At 55.8% G+C, this 16,460-nt stretch overlaps 6 protein-coding genes across 6 annotated transcripts; 4 read left to right on the plus strand and 2 right to left on the minus strand.

The window, feature by feature from the left end:
- Positions 1 to 355: 355 nt before the first annotated feature.
- FA10DRAFT_72073 (MIF4G-domain-containing protein) lies at positions 356 to 3,175 on the minus strand. Its single transcript, XM_025525660.1, has one exon. It carries the CDS (start codon positions 3,118 to 3,120, stop codon positions 655 to 657), a length of 2,466 nt encoding a protein of 821 aa, XP_025378837.1. The 5' UTR covers positions 3,121 to 3,175; the 3' UTR covers positions 356 to 654.
- A 281-nt stretch (positions 3,176 to 3,456) lies between these two features.
- FA10DRAFT_284569 (ubiquitin-like protein) lies at positions 3,457 to 3,902 on the plus strand (the record flags this gene model as incomplete). Its single annotated transcript, XM_025523929.1, has 3 exons — positions 3,457 to 3,497; positions 3,583 to 3,766; positions 3,837 to 3,902. The coding sequence occupies 3 exons, from the start codon at positions 3,457 to 3,459 to the stop codon at positions 3,900 to 3,902; spliced, it is 291 nt and encodes a 96-aa protein (XP_025378838.1).
- Positions 3,903 to 4,112: 210 nt separating this feature from the next.
- On the minus strand, positions 4,113 to 5,343 carry FA10DRAFT_274564 (putative 40s ribosomal protein S13.e). The gene is made up of 2 exons (XM_025523221.1): positions 4,686 to 5,343; positions 4,113 to 4,607 (listed from the first exon to the last, which is right to left on the minus strand). The coding sequence occupies exons 1-2, from the start codon at positions 5,004 to 5,006 to the stop codon at positions 4,473 to 4,475; spliced, it is 456 nt and encodes a 151-aa protein (XP_025378839.1). The 5' UTR covers positions 5,007 to 5,343; the 3' UTR covers positions 4,113 to 4,472.
- A 225-nt stretch (positions 5,344 to 5,568) lies between these two features.
- On the plus strand, positions 5,569 to 7,060 carry FA10DRAFT_265488 (putative RPS6B-40s ribosomal protein S6). The gene is made up of 3 exons (XM_025521082.1): positions 5,569 to 5,588; positions 5,937 to 6,358; positions 6,423 to 7,060. Coding segments are annotated over exons 1-3 (750 nt in total). The 5' UTR covers positions 5,569 to 5,586; the 3' UTR covers positions 6,749 to 7,060.
- A 1,828-nt stretch (positions 7,061 to 8,888) lies between these two features.
- Positions 8,889 to 12,524, plus strand: FA10DRAFT_300236 (hypothetical protein). Its single transcript, XM_025524814.1, has 3 exons — positions 8,889 to 9,915; positions 9,977 to 10,094; positions 10,163 to 12,524. The coding sequence occupies exons 1-3, from the start codon at positions 9,083 to 9,085 to the stop codon at positions 12,176 to 12,178; spliced, it is 2,967 nt and encodes a 988-aa protein (XP_025378841.1). The 5' UTR covers positions 8,889 to 9,082; the 3' UTR covers positions 12,179 to 12,524.
- A 1,799-nt stretch (positions 12,525 to 14,323) lies between these two features.
- On the plus strand, positions 14,324 to 16,411 carry FA10DRAFT_284573 (hypothetical protein; the record flags this gene model as incomplete). The annotated part of the gene is made up of 1 exon (XM_025523930.1): positions 14,324 to 16,411. The coding sequence occupies one exon, from the start codon at positions 14,324 to 14,326 to the stop codon at positions 16,409 to 16,411; it is 2,088 nt and encodes a 695-aa protein (XP_025378842.1).
- Between the last annotated feature and the right edge of the window lie 49 nt (positions 16,412 to 16,460).

Here is a 16,460-nt window from a genome sequence, read left to right on the forward strand (position 1 = left end):
GAGAAATGGACAGAATGAGGCCGGCAGCAGCGACGATGTTCGAATCCGGAGCCCCATTCTCGCAACCTCCTTCCCCACTCGCGCGACACCTGCACCGGCCGAACTCTTGTACCCTCGACATGGCCACGGGCAACCTCCCCCACGCGCTCATTGCGGGGACGTAGTTCTTTTGGAAGCCCGCGGAGCGAGCGCTCTGCGATGCAGGCGCAAACGCCTCGGTCGAACTTGTCTGTCTGCGGCTTCTGCTGCTGAGGTTTGTCCGGCCTAACTCTCTTCCACCTGTTCTGTGTTCAATGGCCTTGCTATTGCGGAGAGCCTCGAATCCCTTTCCACGGACAACGACATGTACCGTCCTGCTTTGACATTCGGCGCCGATCGGTGTCTTCCTTGAATACCGAGCCGACTGTTCATTATCCTTCAGGCGATTTCGCCTCAAACGAAGCGGGAACAACGGAAGAGCAAGTCACCGGTTTGTGGTCCGTTAGACGGCGCATATTCAGAGGTCCAGATAGGGCATGCAACAAGTGACTCGAGGTTGTGCTCAGACGATCAAAGGTTCTTCGAGGGCCAAGGGGGGATGATCGCGGAAGATAATTGATGGTTGAAGATGCATAATAATACAGGGTGACTTTTTGTTCCTTTTGAGGGCTGATCTTATCTGCGACGATAGCCATTGTCACGGGGAGGAATACCGCGAGGAGGAGGCGTCGGAGACCTCCTGCGACGGTGGCCGTCATCATCATCGTAGCGTCGTCTAACAGGTGGAGGAGACCGAGAGATCGAAGGGCTTCTCTTTCTCCGACTGGGCGGCGAGCGAGAGTCAGTTGGGCTCCTGGCCTTTCTTGCGGGAACGGGCGAGCGTGAATCACTGGGACTCCGTCCTCTTCGACGAGGTGGGGGAGAGCGTGAGTCGGTAGGGCTCCTCCTCCGTCGCGGCGGGGGCGAATGAGAATCGGACAGGCTCCTGTCCCTACGACGTGGGCGAGGGCTGAGACTTCTTTCGGGGCTGAACGCATCTCTCCTCGGCCTGTTGGCAGTTGCTTGCCTCGGTGGTGTCCGGGTATCGGACCTAGCTCGCCTTCTCCGCCGAGAGTAGTACGAATCCGAGTCGCTGATGCTGCTGCTGCTCAGACTCGACGAGTCCGACGAACTGCTGAGGCTCGAGTCCGAGTCGCTACTCGACGAGTCGTCAGGCATCTGCGTTTTGGCAAGGGCTTGATCGCGAACGATTTTGAGTTGTTCCCGCATGTCATCTGTGATCTGTGGAATACCAATACTCGTGTAGAAATTGATCGCAAATCGAGTCGACTTCGGGTCCGTCTTGGGCATCATGTTGACATAGTACTCCTGCATCGTTGGCTCTTTGAATCGGTCGACGAGGGCCTTCATTCCCAGCTTCTCCTTCATTTCTCCGATCAGAATTTTGAAAAAGATGCGCGAGGAGCTCGTCGTGTCCTCTTCAGTCATGTGGACGATGGAAAAGCAGGCCCAGCTGATGGCGTCCGCGGCAACAATGCTGCCAAAGAAGCGGGCAATGTTGCGAAGCCGATTCGTCTCGTACCGATGGATGGTGTCGTAATAGTTTCGGAAGCACACCTCGTAGCATTCCGACCAGGTCCTGTTGAGTTTGCACAACCTCTCTCCAATGTTGGCATAAAACTTGTTGAAGGTCCTCTCCTGGGAGCAGCATTCGATGATCATGTTGCACAGCTCAATTTCTTGCCCCTCGGGAATGTTGAGCTTCATGAGCTTGTGGACCGCCTCCTCAAACCCGGCCGAAGACATAATCGTAAGGTAGATGGTTCGCCGCAGGTTGACGAGGTTGGTCTCAGTCTTGTCTTGGATGTCAACCTTTGCCTGCTCGTCTGCCTCATCGTCTTCGTCCTCGCCCTCGCTATCTTCATCGTCACCGCTTTCGTCGTCGCTCCCCGCCTCCGAGTCGGAGTTCTCACCGAGAATCTCTGCCTTGATCTCCCGGTACTTTTCTTCGTTCTCCACAAAGGCAGGATCCGCCTTGAAAACGTTGAGCGACTCTTCAACATTCAAGTCGTCGTCGAGACTGATCTGATGCGTAATTTGGTCGTCCTCCTCAACCAGGTCAAGCGCCTCCTGGATGCGCGGGTTGTCCTTGTACTTTTCCTTTCGGACCTGAGAAAGCACCTCGATCATAAACTGCACCCTCTTGCTAATCGCTCCTTCGTACAGAACTGCTCGGAAGCGATCATAGATGCTGTTGTTGGCTTTCGGCGACTCTTCTGCCAGGAAAGCGCCCACCTCGCGCATGAACGACACGGCCACCTCGACACTATCGTCGGTCGGCTTCTCCAGGAGCAGGACGAGGATCTCGAGGGCCAGAATCTCATGAACCACCCGCTGATTGACGAGGTGAGCAATGAACATCGCTGTAGCGTTGCAAACCGTCTTGTCGTTGCGCTTGAAGGACCTGCGGAACTGGCTGACGAGGCGTGTCACCAAGAGCTCGCCGACCATGGGCAACTTGGTGTTGACGATGGACGCAAGCGCTGCAAAGACGGGAGTGAATGGGAGCGACTGAGCCTGCGCTTTCATGATCGATCTGCAAAAGAGGCCCCTGCCACGGATCAGGTTGGCGCCGCCGAAAAGCTCGGGGACGATAAACTTGATGTTTTCGGCGGCGACCTTGTTGACGAGGCCGGTGACGCTCTTCTTGAGCGCATCCCAGCTCATGCGCTGGAACTCGACGCTGCCCGGATCTGCTGCTGCGGCTTCGGCCATCAGTGCCTTCAGCCTGGCGGGGGGAATGTATGCGCCACCTCCTCGCGTGTTCGACAGTTTAGCGAGCTGCTGCCTCAGCTCCTCGCCCTTTGCTTCTGTCCTCTTGAGCTTCTCTGCCTCTTCCCTAACCATGAGGGCGCGACTTGGGTCGCCATTTGTCTTTTCTTTGCGGGCCGGAGGGGATCGAGAACGTGATCTTGAAGGAGTTGGTGATGGACTAGCCGCCTTGCGGCGACGAGGTGGTGGTGACCGAGAGGCCGATGAGGCGTCGTCCGTGTCGCTCGCCGAGGAGAACGACACGGATCTCTTGCGCTTCACGCGCACGTCTGGCGACGCATCGGGAGACCGGGATGCGACGGACGGCATCGTGGATGCGATGCGTAGCAAGAGAAGAAAGAAGATGCCGCTCTTGCCTGTCCTGCAATCGCACCAAAGCAAAGGCGGAGGCAGAATTCTGACAATTGAGCATCTCACGCCACGTGTTGCTGAGCCCTGGCCTCTTTTCTTTGCTTTTATTTTTGTCACGAGCACCCGTTGGAGCGCGCTGCAGGCATGGCGATGTTGGAAAGCGTCGCCGCCCGCTCCGTCCACTTTGCCTGTCAACCACCAAATCACCCCCACGCCACTTTGCTGCCGGGCTAGACGACCAAAGAAAGCAAACCTCTGTATACGTATATTCGACACTTGCTTTCACCTGGTACCATGTCTGACCACGGAGAAGCCCCCGCTCCCAAGCCCGAGTCGTGAGTTGCGCTGCGCATTGGCTCCTCTGACAACCACTGACTCTGTACCTCACTTTTCCATTTTCTGGCTCCGTCTTGTACCCAGCGAGCAGCTCAACATCAAGGTCAAAGACGCCGATGGCAACGAGGTCTTTTTCAAGGTGAAGCGACAGACTCGTCTCTCGAAGCTTAAGCGCGCCTACGCGGAACGCATGGGCAAGCCCGAGAACGCCGTCCGCTTCATCACTGCCGACGGAAGCCGTGTGGGGGATGACGACACAGCAGAGACGGTAAGTGTTTGGCAAGTCTTTCTTTGGACTGTGAAAGGCAGCTTATTGATCCATGTGTCGACGATACCAGCTCGGTCTCGAGGACCAGGACGAGATTGACGCTATGGTCGAGCAATTGGGCGGCTGCGCCCTCTGACGGGGGCAGGCTCAGGTCACACGCACCAGTACTGGCCCAAAAGGCTCTCACCATAGACCTTCGATGCTCTCCAGTGGTAGACAGACGGGGAGGCGTTTAACAATCACAGCACTTTGAAAATTCCCAACGCTTCCTCCAGACGAGCTATCTGTCCTCCCCAATCGTGCTACTACTACCTCCTCGGTTCGATCCTTCTCCCTTTCTCCCTCTACGGCCGGCCTGTGTATAATTGTCATGGCCCTCTTAAGGGGGAATTTCGACTAGCTTTTCTGTCCCTTCCCGATTGCGTTCGACTTCGAGACAAGGAGCACTTGCTCTTGAGCTATGCTTTGTGGTGAAGCTTCGGGCGTGGGAGGAATGATTCACTTCAACAGTAGAGCGGCCGCAAAGAGACAAGAGAAATGTGTGAATTTTTGAAGGCGTTCATGGAGAGACATGCCGTGTAGAATCATACAAAGAGAGAGTGATAGACTCCCTCATACGTGGACCGAACCGTGACCCTTCCAACAGGTTCTCCCACCAGACGTCGCTCAACCCAGACGGATGATGCACAAGACGGTGCAATACCGCTTAGGCAACGAGGGTGCTAGCCGTCGAAGACTCGTACTTCCAGGTGGGAGGGAGAGCACCCTTGGTGCGGTAGTACCTCGCCAATCGGTGAATACGGCTCTCCATGAGGACGAGCTGGTACTTCGACGACATGTCCTGAAGGCGAAGAGAGGAAGACAGAGAGGGTTGTCAGCAAGGCTGTGGGACATGAGGCTGGATGGAGCGAGCGCTCACCTTGCGGTTCCTCTCGAGGTGCTTGCGAACAGCGACAGCCTTCTTGATCAGGTGGTAGAGGTCCTCAGGGATTTGGGGAGCGAGGCCCTCCGACTTGAGAATACGGAGGATCTTGTTGCCGGTGACGAATCGGACCTGAGCGATACCCTGGCTGTCACGGAGCTGGACGCCGATCTGCGAGGGGGTGAGACCCTTCCGAGCAAGCTTGAAGATCTGGTTGCAGACCTCCTCGGGCGTCGTCTTGAGCCACGAAGGAGGAGTGCGGCGGTAGGGGAGCGCCGAAGAGCTGATGCCCTTTCCCTTGCTGTGCATGCGACCCATGTTGACTGTACAGAGGATGTCCTGGTTAGTTTTCCGCAAATAATCATCCTCTTCCTTTTTCCATCCTTTCTATCGCTCCCTTCCACCCTTTTCGCATCGCTCTCTCCAGCATTACTGCGTCCCGGTCTTCCCATGTTCGATAGGGGCTTCCATTCCCACCACCGTGACCTGTCCTTCCGCCCTTTCCCTCAAGCCTCGACGGATTATCGGTCTCTGCCCCGGCGCTCCAAAGAATCCAGATCGCTGCCCAAATATCAAAGCTCACCTGCCATCGAACAGGGATGTCAGCTTTCTCCTCATCACAATCACAGGAAACAGCGACTAACCTTTGTTGTTGTCGGACGGAGAGGTTGTCGAAAAGAGGTCGGGCGATGGCAAAGAAGAAATTGAGTCCCCCCAAAGAGAGGCAAGGCAAAGCGGCGGCCTTGGAATCCACGCGACTAATATTAACACGTGATTTTTACACTGCGGCATTCGGCCGACCCGCGCCTGCTGCGACAGGCATGGGGCCAGATTCGAGGTCTTCCTTGATCATCAAGACCGGCCCCTCGACTTCGACACCGACGACGACACAGTCAAGATGTGAGTGCAATGACGGTTTCGGTTGCGGGATGGAGGATTATCGTTCAGGAAGCAGTGTCTGGAATGGCTGCATTAGGGGCACGTCCAAGGGAGCACGAGCTTGGGGAAGGGAGTTCTGCGACTCGATTGGTGGCCGCGAGAGATCCACGCTCCTCTTTCTGGCGTCGTCGAGCGACTTCAAGGGCGCGAGAAGGCATTTAAAGTGGTCGAGAAAGAGAGTGGGAAGAGGATTGGGGCGTTGCCGAGAACGAGATCAGTGAAAGGAGGGGCCAGGATGGCGGGATTGAAGCAGTGGTTTTTGAAAACAGGAAGACAAGACGCTGACGCTGCCTTGCCACAACCTCACAGGAAGCTCAACTTTGCCAACCCCGCCACGGGTGCCCAGAAGTCGTACTCGATCGACGATGACCGACGCACTAGGATCTTCTGGGAGAAGCGAATGTCCCAGGAGGTTGAGCTCGACCAGCTCGGAGACGAGTTCAAGGGCTACGTCGCCCGCATCGGAGGTGGTAACGACAAGCAGGGTTTCCCGATGAAGCAGGGCGTTCTCGTTCCCCACCGCGTCAGCCTTCTCCTCGGCGAGAACAGCTCGTGCTACCGCCAGCGTCGCACCGGCGAGCGCCGTCGCAAGTCGGTTCGCGGCTGCATCGTCGGCCCCGACATGCAGGCTCTCCACCTCATCATCGTCAAGCAGGGAGAGCAGGACATTCCCGGCCTGACGGATGCCGACTCAGTCGTGCCCAAGCGCCTCGGCCCCAAGCGCGCGAACCGTGAGTCTCTCGTCTCGTCTCCTCGCCACGAGATTGTGCAACCTAATCTGACCGTTCTTTACAGACATCCGCAAGTTCTTCAACCTGACCAAGAAGGACGACCCCCGCCAGTTCGTCGTTCGTCGTGAGGTTCAGTCGAAGAAGGAGGGTGCCAAGCCTTACACCAAGGCGCCCAAGGTTCAGCGTCTCATTACTGCCCAGCGCCTGCAGCGCAAGAGGCATCTTAAGTCGCTTAAGGTCCGCAAGTCGGAGGTGCAGAGGGCGCAGAAGGCGGAGTACACCAAGCTCATCGCCAAGCGACAGGCCGACATGAAGACGGAGCGCAAGGCCCGCACCGCCGAGAAGAAGGCTCGCCAGCAGGCTGCCCCGGTCTCGGCCGCCAAGGTCTAAGCCTTCTCCTTTCTTTCTTCATTGGTCACGGTCAATCCTCATCCACATTTTCAGCAACGATAAGAACGCACACGCCCTTCTCATTCATCCCTCTTGCTTGGGAGGGCAAGAGATGAGGACTACAATCCTCCCTTTCCATCTTCCTCCTATTCCTCTCCATATCTTCTCTCGCTTTCACCACAGAGCTTGAGGACAAAAAGGTGGCCCTCTCATCCACGAGGGGTGGCCTTCATGTAATATGCACAGCGTATGATCGCCAATTGCAAACAAAAATCGCTTCAGTTCCTTCCGGAAGTTTGGCTGGGGTGCCTTCGACGCTTGCTTGGTTGTGTTTGTCACAGGCATGACTTCTTCTGTGCGTTTGGTGACAGCTGCGAAGAAGACGGCATGACAGCCTGCAAGGGAGTGGTGTGTTGCATGTGTACCAAGCAGGAACGGATGCTCGACCATCAATTTCTCTTGCTCGACAGGCTACTTCACCGAGTCGGTGTCTTGCGCGCAGCTCTGACGACCGAGCCGGGCTTGCTAAGGGTAAGAAAAGTAAAAAGTCATGCGGACAAACGCGAAGTGGAAGCGAGACGCGTGTGTATCAAGGCTCTGCAGCGAAAACAACACCGCTTTCTACCACACTGCATTTTCTCGTTTCTTTTTTGGCTGCTGACCCACGCTCCTCTGCTCCTGTGCCCAGTGTTCCCGTTGGATGTTCAACACTGCACTTTTATCCACTTCTCGGCCAGGCTATCGGTCGGGATTCCGGAACCGGGTGTGTGTTGCCAAGGCGATCGATTAAAACACTATTTACAACCTAGGATCCTCGCTTTCATTCCATTGTTTGTTTGGCGATGCGCTTGGATGGTGCTAGCCGCGCTGTTAATGACGTTGTTTGAGATCTCCACGACGATCCTCCTAATGTGGCTGTTATTGTCGATCATCGACCCTGATCGTCACCACCTACCTCTGCTCTATTCCATCCCACTCAAGAGCATTGCTTGCCCTGATCCTCTCATTGTACCTAAGACCCTGACTCTGCTCACACGGTCCTCGGTCAATGAAATATCACCGCATCCTCCTTTGTCTAATCCTCCGCTGCAGGCATGCTTTGCATTGAAGCAATTACCGACCTCCCTCGATAGCAGCCTCAATCCCTACGACGTGCTTACAGGAGACTACTTTCAGCAGTAGTACCAACGGAGCAGTAGTAGTAGTAGTAGTAGTGTTGTTGTACAAAAATCGGCCGCGGGACTTTGCCGCTGCTCGTTCCGTTGTTCATGTGATCTTAGAGAGAGCAAGCAAGCTTGCCTTGGATGTCTGTCGAGATCTCTAATTGACAGCTAAGTAGTCTCATAGGTCCAATTTATTTTCATGCGTCGTAAGACTAATATAATGACCCTCGAGGAATAGATGAAAAGCGCACGCTGCGAGCGAGGTTTGAAGTAGACAAGCGATATATGTGGCGTAGCTATCCGTCCCGTGGGATGGGTAAGTCTTGCGATTTGAAGTTCCGCTGTGACAGAACTTCGAGATGGGGGGGCTAGCCTCGTCGATAGTCGTACATGTCCCGAAAGTTAGGTTCGGACAACTTGCCCCGTCCAAGGGAGCATGATCCCATCCGTTCCCCTTTTCGGTGATGACGAGGGACGAATTGAAGTTGTGATGATAATTCCCTAGCGCAAGGCACACAGGGAAGCGTCGGACAGAGGAAGCTGGCGCTGCGTAGCATGGTCATCTCGCATGTGTGAACCATGCGCTCAAGTTCAAAATTCGCAAGCTCTAAGCAACTTTTGTCCCGAGGCGGGGTGCAGTATCTCGGCGCCGTGGCTGTGACTTGAATCACGCATTCATACATGGACGTGAACGGACAAAGGGTTGGTCTATCACAAAGGGATCCCTGGAACAAAGGGAGGTGACCCACTAGGCACCTTGGCCTTGTGTGTGACTGACCAGGGCCGGGCTAGGTTTTTTATTTTATTTTTGTGGAGCAAAAATCGACTTGCCGTCGCCTTGCCTGCCTGCATCGGTGGGTGTTGATGTGTTGTTCTCTCAGGCAGTTGTTAGTTGGCGGCTCGGGCATGAAATGAAAAATTGGACGGAACGGGCGCGATTGACCTAGACTTGGAAAAAAAGAAAGGTGAGGTTCCTCTCTACATCGTCGCCTTCCTCTCCTCACTATCACCCTTGCTCTCCATTCGACCTCAGGGTGACGCTTGTTCATCCCGCCGACTTTGCGTGCGTGCTTGCTTCCCCTCTCCCTCGCTGGAGACCACTGGACATCCTCGGCAAAGGTGCATGCACGCCCAGCACTAGCCACTGACTGTCTCGCTCGGCCCCGTCACAATGGCAACGGCATCCCTCATGTCGTCACCCGTTGGCATGCCCTCACGCTTCGACATCTTCGACCAGCCCAGCTCACCGACGTTCAAACATGAGGACTTGCCTGCTGAGTTCGGCGAGCGCTCCTTTGGCTCGTCGATGTCCCTGGGCTCCTCCATCGACCTGGCCAATGCTTCCGCCGCCGCGGCGGTCACAGCGGCCGCCGTCACGTCGACGATCCCGTCACTACCCTCGTCGGGATCAGGCTCGAGATTGACCAGTCTGGCACACGGCGATGCCGCTGCACGTCCACGCTCCAACTCCTCCCTGGCGCGGCATCAGCAGTACAGCCTCGGCGCTGCCATGGGGACAGCACTCAACGCCAAGTCGCCAGGACTGGGGGCCAAGCTCAGCTCGCCTCACTACATGGACATTTCTCCCGCCCCACCTTCAAGGCGGACAAAGGCCAGCACACCGCCCAAGACTCGCCCATCTCCCGCCACGGATCTTCCGCCGGGGAGCGCGATGAAGGAAGATACCCCACCGGCCGCTGCCTCGTCCTCATCCTCCTACCACGTTTCATCTCCCACGACGGCCACACGCAACGCCAATAGGAAGCTCTCTGACCCTGTCACAGCCGGAGGATCTCTAGGCAGACTCTTTGGCACCGAGCTCTCGCTCAATGAGAAGAAAGTCTCTCCCAAAAGTCTGCTCCTCGACGAGAACTCGGGCTTCGAGAGCAGCCCCGACAAGGAGCCGCCGGCGAAAAGGAGGCCCAATTCACTTCCTGTGTCCCAACCTGGCGGCAACCTTGTGCGTCCAAGTCTGCGCTCTCTTGGCATGGGCCCAGCTCTAAGGTAAGCACCTTTTCTCCGGGATTGGCAAAGTCACCCACACTGACCTCTACTCGGATGCCAGCAGCAGCGGCAGTAAACGTCCTAACCTGCACAAAGCCTTGACAACTTCACAGGCTGGCGACCTGCCGAGCGCTGGAAAAAGAAAGAGCCTGGAAGCTCTCAAGCAGCAGCACCGCGCTGTGAGTCCTTCTGTTGTCATCGTCTTTCTAAACAACTGGGTTGGGAAGCTGACCTCACCTGCACTCAGTCGGAACCTAACGTGCCCACGACGAAGTCTTTTGCGCTCAACAGGCCACCACTCAAAGGCAAGACGAGCTCGATGGAGCGGCTTCGAAACGATGTCAGGTCAGGCACTGGCCTTGAGATGGAGCAGGGGCGCAGTAGCAGCAGTAGCAGCATTCAAAGGACTAGCGTAGTACCCTCGCACGCAACTATCATCGAGTCGCCCTCTCCGTCGACGCTTGCAAACGAGGGGCTGGGGTCCTACTTCTTTGCTCCGCAGTCACCTGAGCACATCGCCGAGCAACTGAAGGGGAAGAGGCAGTCGGCGTCCTCATCGTCTCGCCAAAGTCTTTCTTCGATCTTCTCCAACGCTCCCTCTACCTCTCCACCCTCACAGGAAGCACAGCCAAAGGCTCGTACATTTGAGAAAGCAGCTTCCTCGGCCATCGTACCCTCGATGATGGGACAGCGCTCGAGCAGCGGATCGGGATCTGACCAGAGCTCGCGGTCATCGCTTGGAAAGCGTTCCAACCCTTACTCGAAGCGGCCCAGTCTGGCAGGTCTGCAGACCGGCTCAGCCTTCAAGAGCTCCTTTGCTGCTCCCCCGGCCTCGAGGACGACTGCTCCTGCCCCACGAAGATGCCAGTCAGCGATCGACAATTCGACGGCATTCATCCAGGCTGGCGAGGATATTTCCATGATGAGCGGGAGCAGCTTCGATGCCAACGAATCGATGCTCGCAGACTCCTCTTCGCCAGACGTGAGCAACCTCATGGGAAGAAGGTTCCCAGACGGCTTTGATGCCAGCGGATCTCCAATCGCACCCAGTGCTCGTCCCAAGGTGCCGCGTCCTGGTCTGCTTCGTCGGCCCAGCAAGGACGACAGCTCGCCACTTGGGTACGGTATGGGAAAGCGAAAGGAGGGCAACGGCGAAATCATTGTGGGCCAATCGCCCATGGCCATTGGGTCGCCGTATGGGGCTGGCGAAGGTCTGCCTGGTTTTGGGGCCTCGGAGCGCGAGGGAAAAGTGCTCCCGTGTCACAACGTCAAGGACGATGGTCTGATGCGCATCACGCCCGATACCCTCATCGCTGTCTTGGACAGCAAATACGCCCATCAGATGGAGAGCTACCACATTGTTGACTGTCGCTTCGGCTACGAATACGAGGGAGGCCACATCCCTGGCGCCATCAATTTGAGCACCATGGAGCGTGTCAAGAATTACTTTCTCAAGGCAGGTCAAGGCCTTCACGCGGGGGGCAAGCAGCTGCCGCCTCGGACACAAAGCGGCAAAGCCGATAAGAGGGGCAACAGCAAGAAGCAGGTCCTCATTTTTCACTGCGAGTTCTCTTGCAAGAGAGCGCCTTCGATGGCACTGGCTTTGCGACAGGCTGACCGGGCCCTGGCCCAGGACTACCCCTCATGCCACTTTCCCGAGGTCTACATCCTCGAAGGCGGCTACAAGAACTTCTTTGACCACTACTCGTCGCGCTGCGAACCACAGCAGTACGTCGAGATGGATGACCCCAAGTTCCAGGACAAGCGATCGACGGAGCTCAACGGCTTCCGCAAGCAGTTTGCGAGGCATCGTTCCTTCACGTATGGAGACACGATGAAGAACCTGGCTCCATCGGCCATTGGCAACCCAAGCTTTGTAAAGGGATCGCGGGCTGCAGCCATCAAGGAAGAGGACAGTTCTTTCGAGGGAGGGTCATCTCCCTCGGCCGTTCAGGCTGATGCGATTGCCGCCCGCAGGCGAATGAGCCAGCAGCAGGCTGGGTCTGGTCCCTCCAACGAAGCGCATCGAGCGATCCTACCTACACTCAAGCCCTTGGGCTACACGGCGAACGGTGACATCAGCTGGACCAGCTCGGCGGGCGATTCGTCCTTCGAAGGTGGCCGCACTGACAGTCCATGCGCCGCTGCCGGGTCTCGGAAACCCTCTTCCCTGCTGCCAGGGCCCTGCCAACCGACCAGCGGCTCCCTTGGCCGTCACGCGCTTCAAAGGGCCAGCACCGCCGGCAACATTCATCATCGGTGACCTGGTTAGCCTTTTCTCTTCTCAGCCATATCTCTTCTCTTCTCTTCTCTTCTCTTTGTCTTTTCAATCGTCAATCGTCGCATGCAACAAAACAACAACAACATCATCGTCAGTCAAACAAAGCTGGCAGCTCGTCCCTGAAGTTACAACAAAAACACACACATTCGCACCTCTTTCGAACGCAGCTCTCAACCATCGCCAATTTTGTCCTTTCAGCTACAGCTCCAGTCTCATCTTTCTCTTTGTTTCTTTCTCTCTTTCACACACATCGGCTCTTTCTTCTTTTCTTCGTGTCTCTTGCATACCATACTCTGGCAATCAACTACCCGCTCTTCATCCTTGGTTCCCAATCCTGTTCTCCGTTTGCCAAGCAGTTCAGGTTTCTGCTGCAACTTGGGCTCGCCAAGATCACCGGCCTGAAGGATCGGGTGAGGCGTGTCTCTTGCATACCATACTCTGGCAATCAACTACCCGCTCTTCATCCTTGGTTCCCAATCCTGTTCTCCGTTTGCCAAGCAGTTCAGGTTTCTGCTGCAACTTGGGCTCGCCAAGATCACCGGCCTGAAGGATCGGGTGAGGCTCGTCTGGCTACTAGGTCGTATACGAAAAAGAAGCTAGCCGCGTAACTTCTCCTCCATCGTCGAGCTCTTCGTCGATTGATGGCTTTGTGCCCCGCAAAGAAGACCGTGAGAGCGTAAAAGTCTGCCATCAGGGCAAAAAAGGAAGTTTGCGAACCATCTCCGATCACAGGTTCTTCTTCGCCCTCCTGCAGGCGCGCACCTATGCTATCAACCGTTATATCTATCCAGTCCTGGCACTTACAAGATCAAGTCGACCTATCTGTCTCTCGACCCAAGTGGGTTGTCCTAGTAAATCCGAATAGTAAGAGGTTGAAAATCGACAATTAGGAATTCCGATATGCGTGCTTGCGCTCGGACTCGAACGCGTGCGTCTGAAGTGGATTGTCAATTTGACCAAAGGTGGACGAATCCGACGTTTTGATCGAGGCATACCACTTGCCCATTGCAAACTTCATCATTGAAAATGTGCGCGCCTCACTCTATAGATACTGATGTGTATTGATATGATATTGTCCTCAAGCGCTTTCTGGCTATTGGCCTGGATCTTTCACCACGCCACAGGCGTTGTCGTCTGGGATCTCACGATCGCTCGTAACAACTCCACCATGTAAAGTCTCTATGATTGATGGCGACCTTTGTTCAAAAAGATCTAGTTTCCCCGCTTTCACTCTCGACAGGGGACCATCAACTTGGCTCTAATCTGATTATGTGAGGTCGGGGGCCACCACGAACGCATGCCTGAAGCCCACCGGAGATTTATCGTTTTTGTATTCTTAATATAATACTCAACAATGATGACGCGAAAACAAAGATGTCAAGAAAACTCAGGAAGAAAAGAAAAAGAGAGGGCAAAAAAAAGACCTGTAGGCTAGATGGCCCAAGAAAGAGTAAGAAAAAAAAAGGAAACCAGAAACCGACAAAAAAAGGAAGGAGTGGCCGAGGCGAGGGAGAGGGTTAAGATCATCGCAATCAAGATTCGGGGTTCACCGCGCGCCAAAGAGAAGGAGAGAAGTACCCGAGGTAACCGACATACCAACGACGACGAGCGACGGCTGCTTTTCCACGTTGACGAAAGCCGCGATTAAGGAAGAGAGAGAGATAGAGAGAAAACAGAGGACGCAGTCCGCTACAGCTTCGACTTTCGTTGCGAGAAGAAGAAACGGGCGGCGCCCCTTTCGCCCCGCGCGGCAGACCTCCAGAAGACAAGGGACCCAGGGGCGTGGTACTCTCAACCGACTTATATGACCAGGCAGAATCTTGTTGCATCAAAGGTGTATTATGCGATGAGTCTCAAGGCTTTGCCCCAGCCTCTGTACATCTAGGACGTTACGCTAGCAGGACAAGGACGAGCGCGGACTCGAACCAGTCACAAGACGCAGAGCGGTGGCGGAAGACCAGTGCTGGAGGGCTGAAGACGCGGCGATCGTGAGTGTCAGGACCGAAATCGGACCGGTCGATAGCAAGCAATGTCGAGCTCAACACTGCTTGCGCCTGACCTGGTCTACTAAAGAAGAATGCTAGGCTGAGCCAACCCTTCTTTGCAGCTACCTCCTTCCCTGCGATCATGTTACCCTCTTCTTTGAACGCCTCGAGCACACCCGATGCTTATTACGTTCAACATTCAACGAGCTCGCCACACACAGGTGATTCGCACGATGGAAGTGGGGCTGGCACGAGCGGCGGCAGTCACAGCAGCGGCTACCGAGGTCCAGCCTCCTCTGCTTCACACATGCATTTTGCCCAGTATCCTCACCAACAACCCAATGATGACCGTGCACACATGCAGACACCTTATCATCAGCAACCGTCTCTCTGGCCGACGTCATCGGCCCCTTCACCATACCATTTTTCAATGAATGGTGGCAACAAAGATGTCGTCGAAAATGGCGGCATGCCCTTTCAGGCCTTCAATGCATCGAACAATGGAGGGACATCGTCGTCGTGGCCTTCTCCTCTGGACCCACACTCGTACGATGCTGCGCTGCGCTCTCATCATGGCCAACATCATCATATGTCCTCGCCACCCTACTCTCATTACACTAACAATGGAGCAAGCTACCCATTCGTCCCCCAGCATGGTGGCAATAACGCGGGCCAATTCAGCGAAGACGCCTCGACATCTTTCGGAGTGGGCTACTCAGCACCCCCTTCGCAACTCGAGGCTCCACTCCGCTATCCGATGACCTTCAATATTGATGATCAGCTGGACGACTCGGGCAGCGGCGGCACGACGCGACCGAGACCGCGCAAGAAGCGAAAGGCAAACGCAGGTCCGATTCGCACCAACAAAGACGATCAAGAGCAGCACCAGCAGCAAGTTAGAGAACAGGAGCTGCTCACGACAACGACGATGACACCTTCGCATTCGCATTACAACCCTTCCCAGTCAACGACGACGCAGACGACACCTGCGAGAGACGTCTTCTCGCCCTCGACTGGAAGCCACCACGACTGGATTTCGTCAGGCGGTGGCGACGATGGCTACACTCCTTTCACGGGCTCGTCCTCACGAAATGGCGCAGGACTTTCTGCTAACGCTGTCGCAGTTTCACCATCGCACAGTTCCGTCGAGTCTGGCAGTCAGGCGGCCTTCCATGCCTTTCACGCTGGCGGTGCTGGCAGCGGACCTGGCAGCGTCACTTCGACTTCTGCCTATCCCCACTACAGCAATCACACATCACACCATCATCCAACGGATGATCCCTCATTTGGTGGCCCCGACGTGGATGACGCCCAATCGTCTCACCAGCGTTTTCAACGTATCCTGGACGACTCTGAGGGATTCTTCCAAGGGGGAGGAAGCATCAGTCCTCAGCAGCAGCAGCAGTCGAGCCTGTGGCTGAATGACGAACAGCAGCAGCAGCAATACGCCAACGGTCTCGACTCTGCTGAGCCAGGAGCTCTCGATGCCACCACGCTTGCCCAGGCTGCATCAGCCTCGACTTCCGCTTCTGCCTTTACTCCTGATGACGGTGGAGCAGAAAACGCAGTGCCCGCAGGCGCTGCCGGTGGAGCTGCAGACCAAGGCGAAGATGAGCCTTTGTACGTGAATCCAAAACAGTACGGGCGGATCATCAAGCGGCGAGAAGCTCGCGCCCGAATGGATGAGAAGCGAAGGAAAGCCGAAGAAGCTGTTAAGAGCGGTAAGATCTCGGCTTCGGCTGCAGCGGCGCTTGCGGGGCGTGAGGCTGGATTGGTGGCTCGAGGACTCTTGGGTCATTCGGAGAGGGGCGTATCGTCGGGAGGTGATGGTGAAGGCGACGCACGAGCGCGCGGGGCAAGCGCAGGTGTGGCGGGAGACGACAATCGATCGTATCAGCACGAGTCGAGGCACAAACATGCGATGCGACGACCGAGAGGTCCAGGAGGGCGATTCCTCACGGCGGAGGAGATGCGGGCGCGAGAGGAGGCGGAGAAAGCACTCGCAGAGGCGACGGCTGCTGCTGCTGCTGCCTCGGCTGTCCCTTCGGACCCTGAACAGCAGCAGTACCAACAACAACAGCAGAACCAAGACCAAAGCCAGCCGGAGCGGCCACCACCGCCTCCAGAGGATCAGATCAAGGTGGAAACGAGCAATGATATCCCCGACTTGCAGCCTTCCCTATTGCAAGATGACGAGGCTCAAGCGGATGACTTTCTCATCTTGGAGTAGGCGCTCACCCTCTCTTTCGATCTCATGTCTAAAGTATTTGTAGTGTCTT

This window comes from Acaromyces ingoldii (genome assembly GCF_003144295.1).
Source record: "Acaromyces ingoldii strain MCA 4198 unplaced genomic scaffold FA10scaffold_2, whole genome shotgun sequence".
Lineage (NCBI taxonomy): Eukaryota > Fungi > Basidiomycota > Exobasidiomycetes > Exobasidiales > Cryptobasidiaceae > Acaromyces > Acaromyces ingoldii.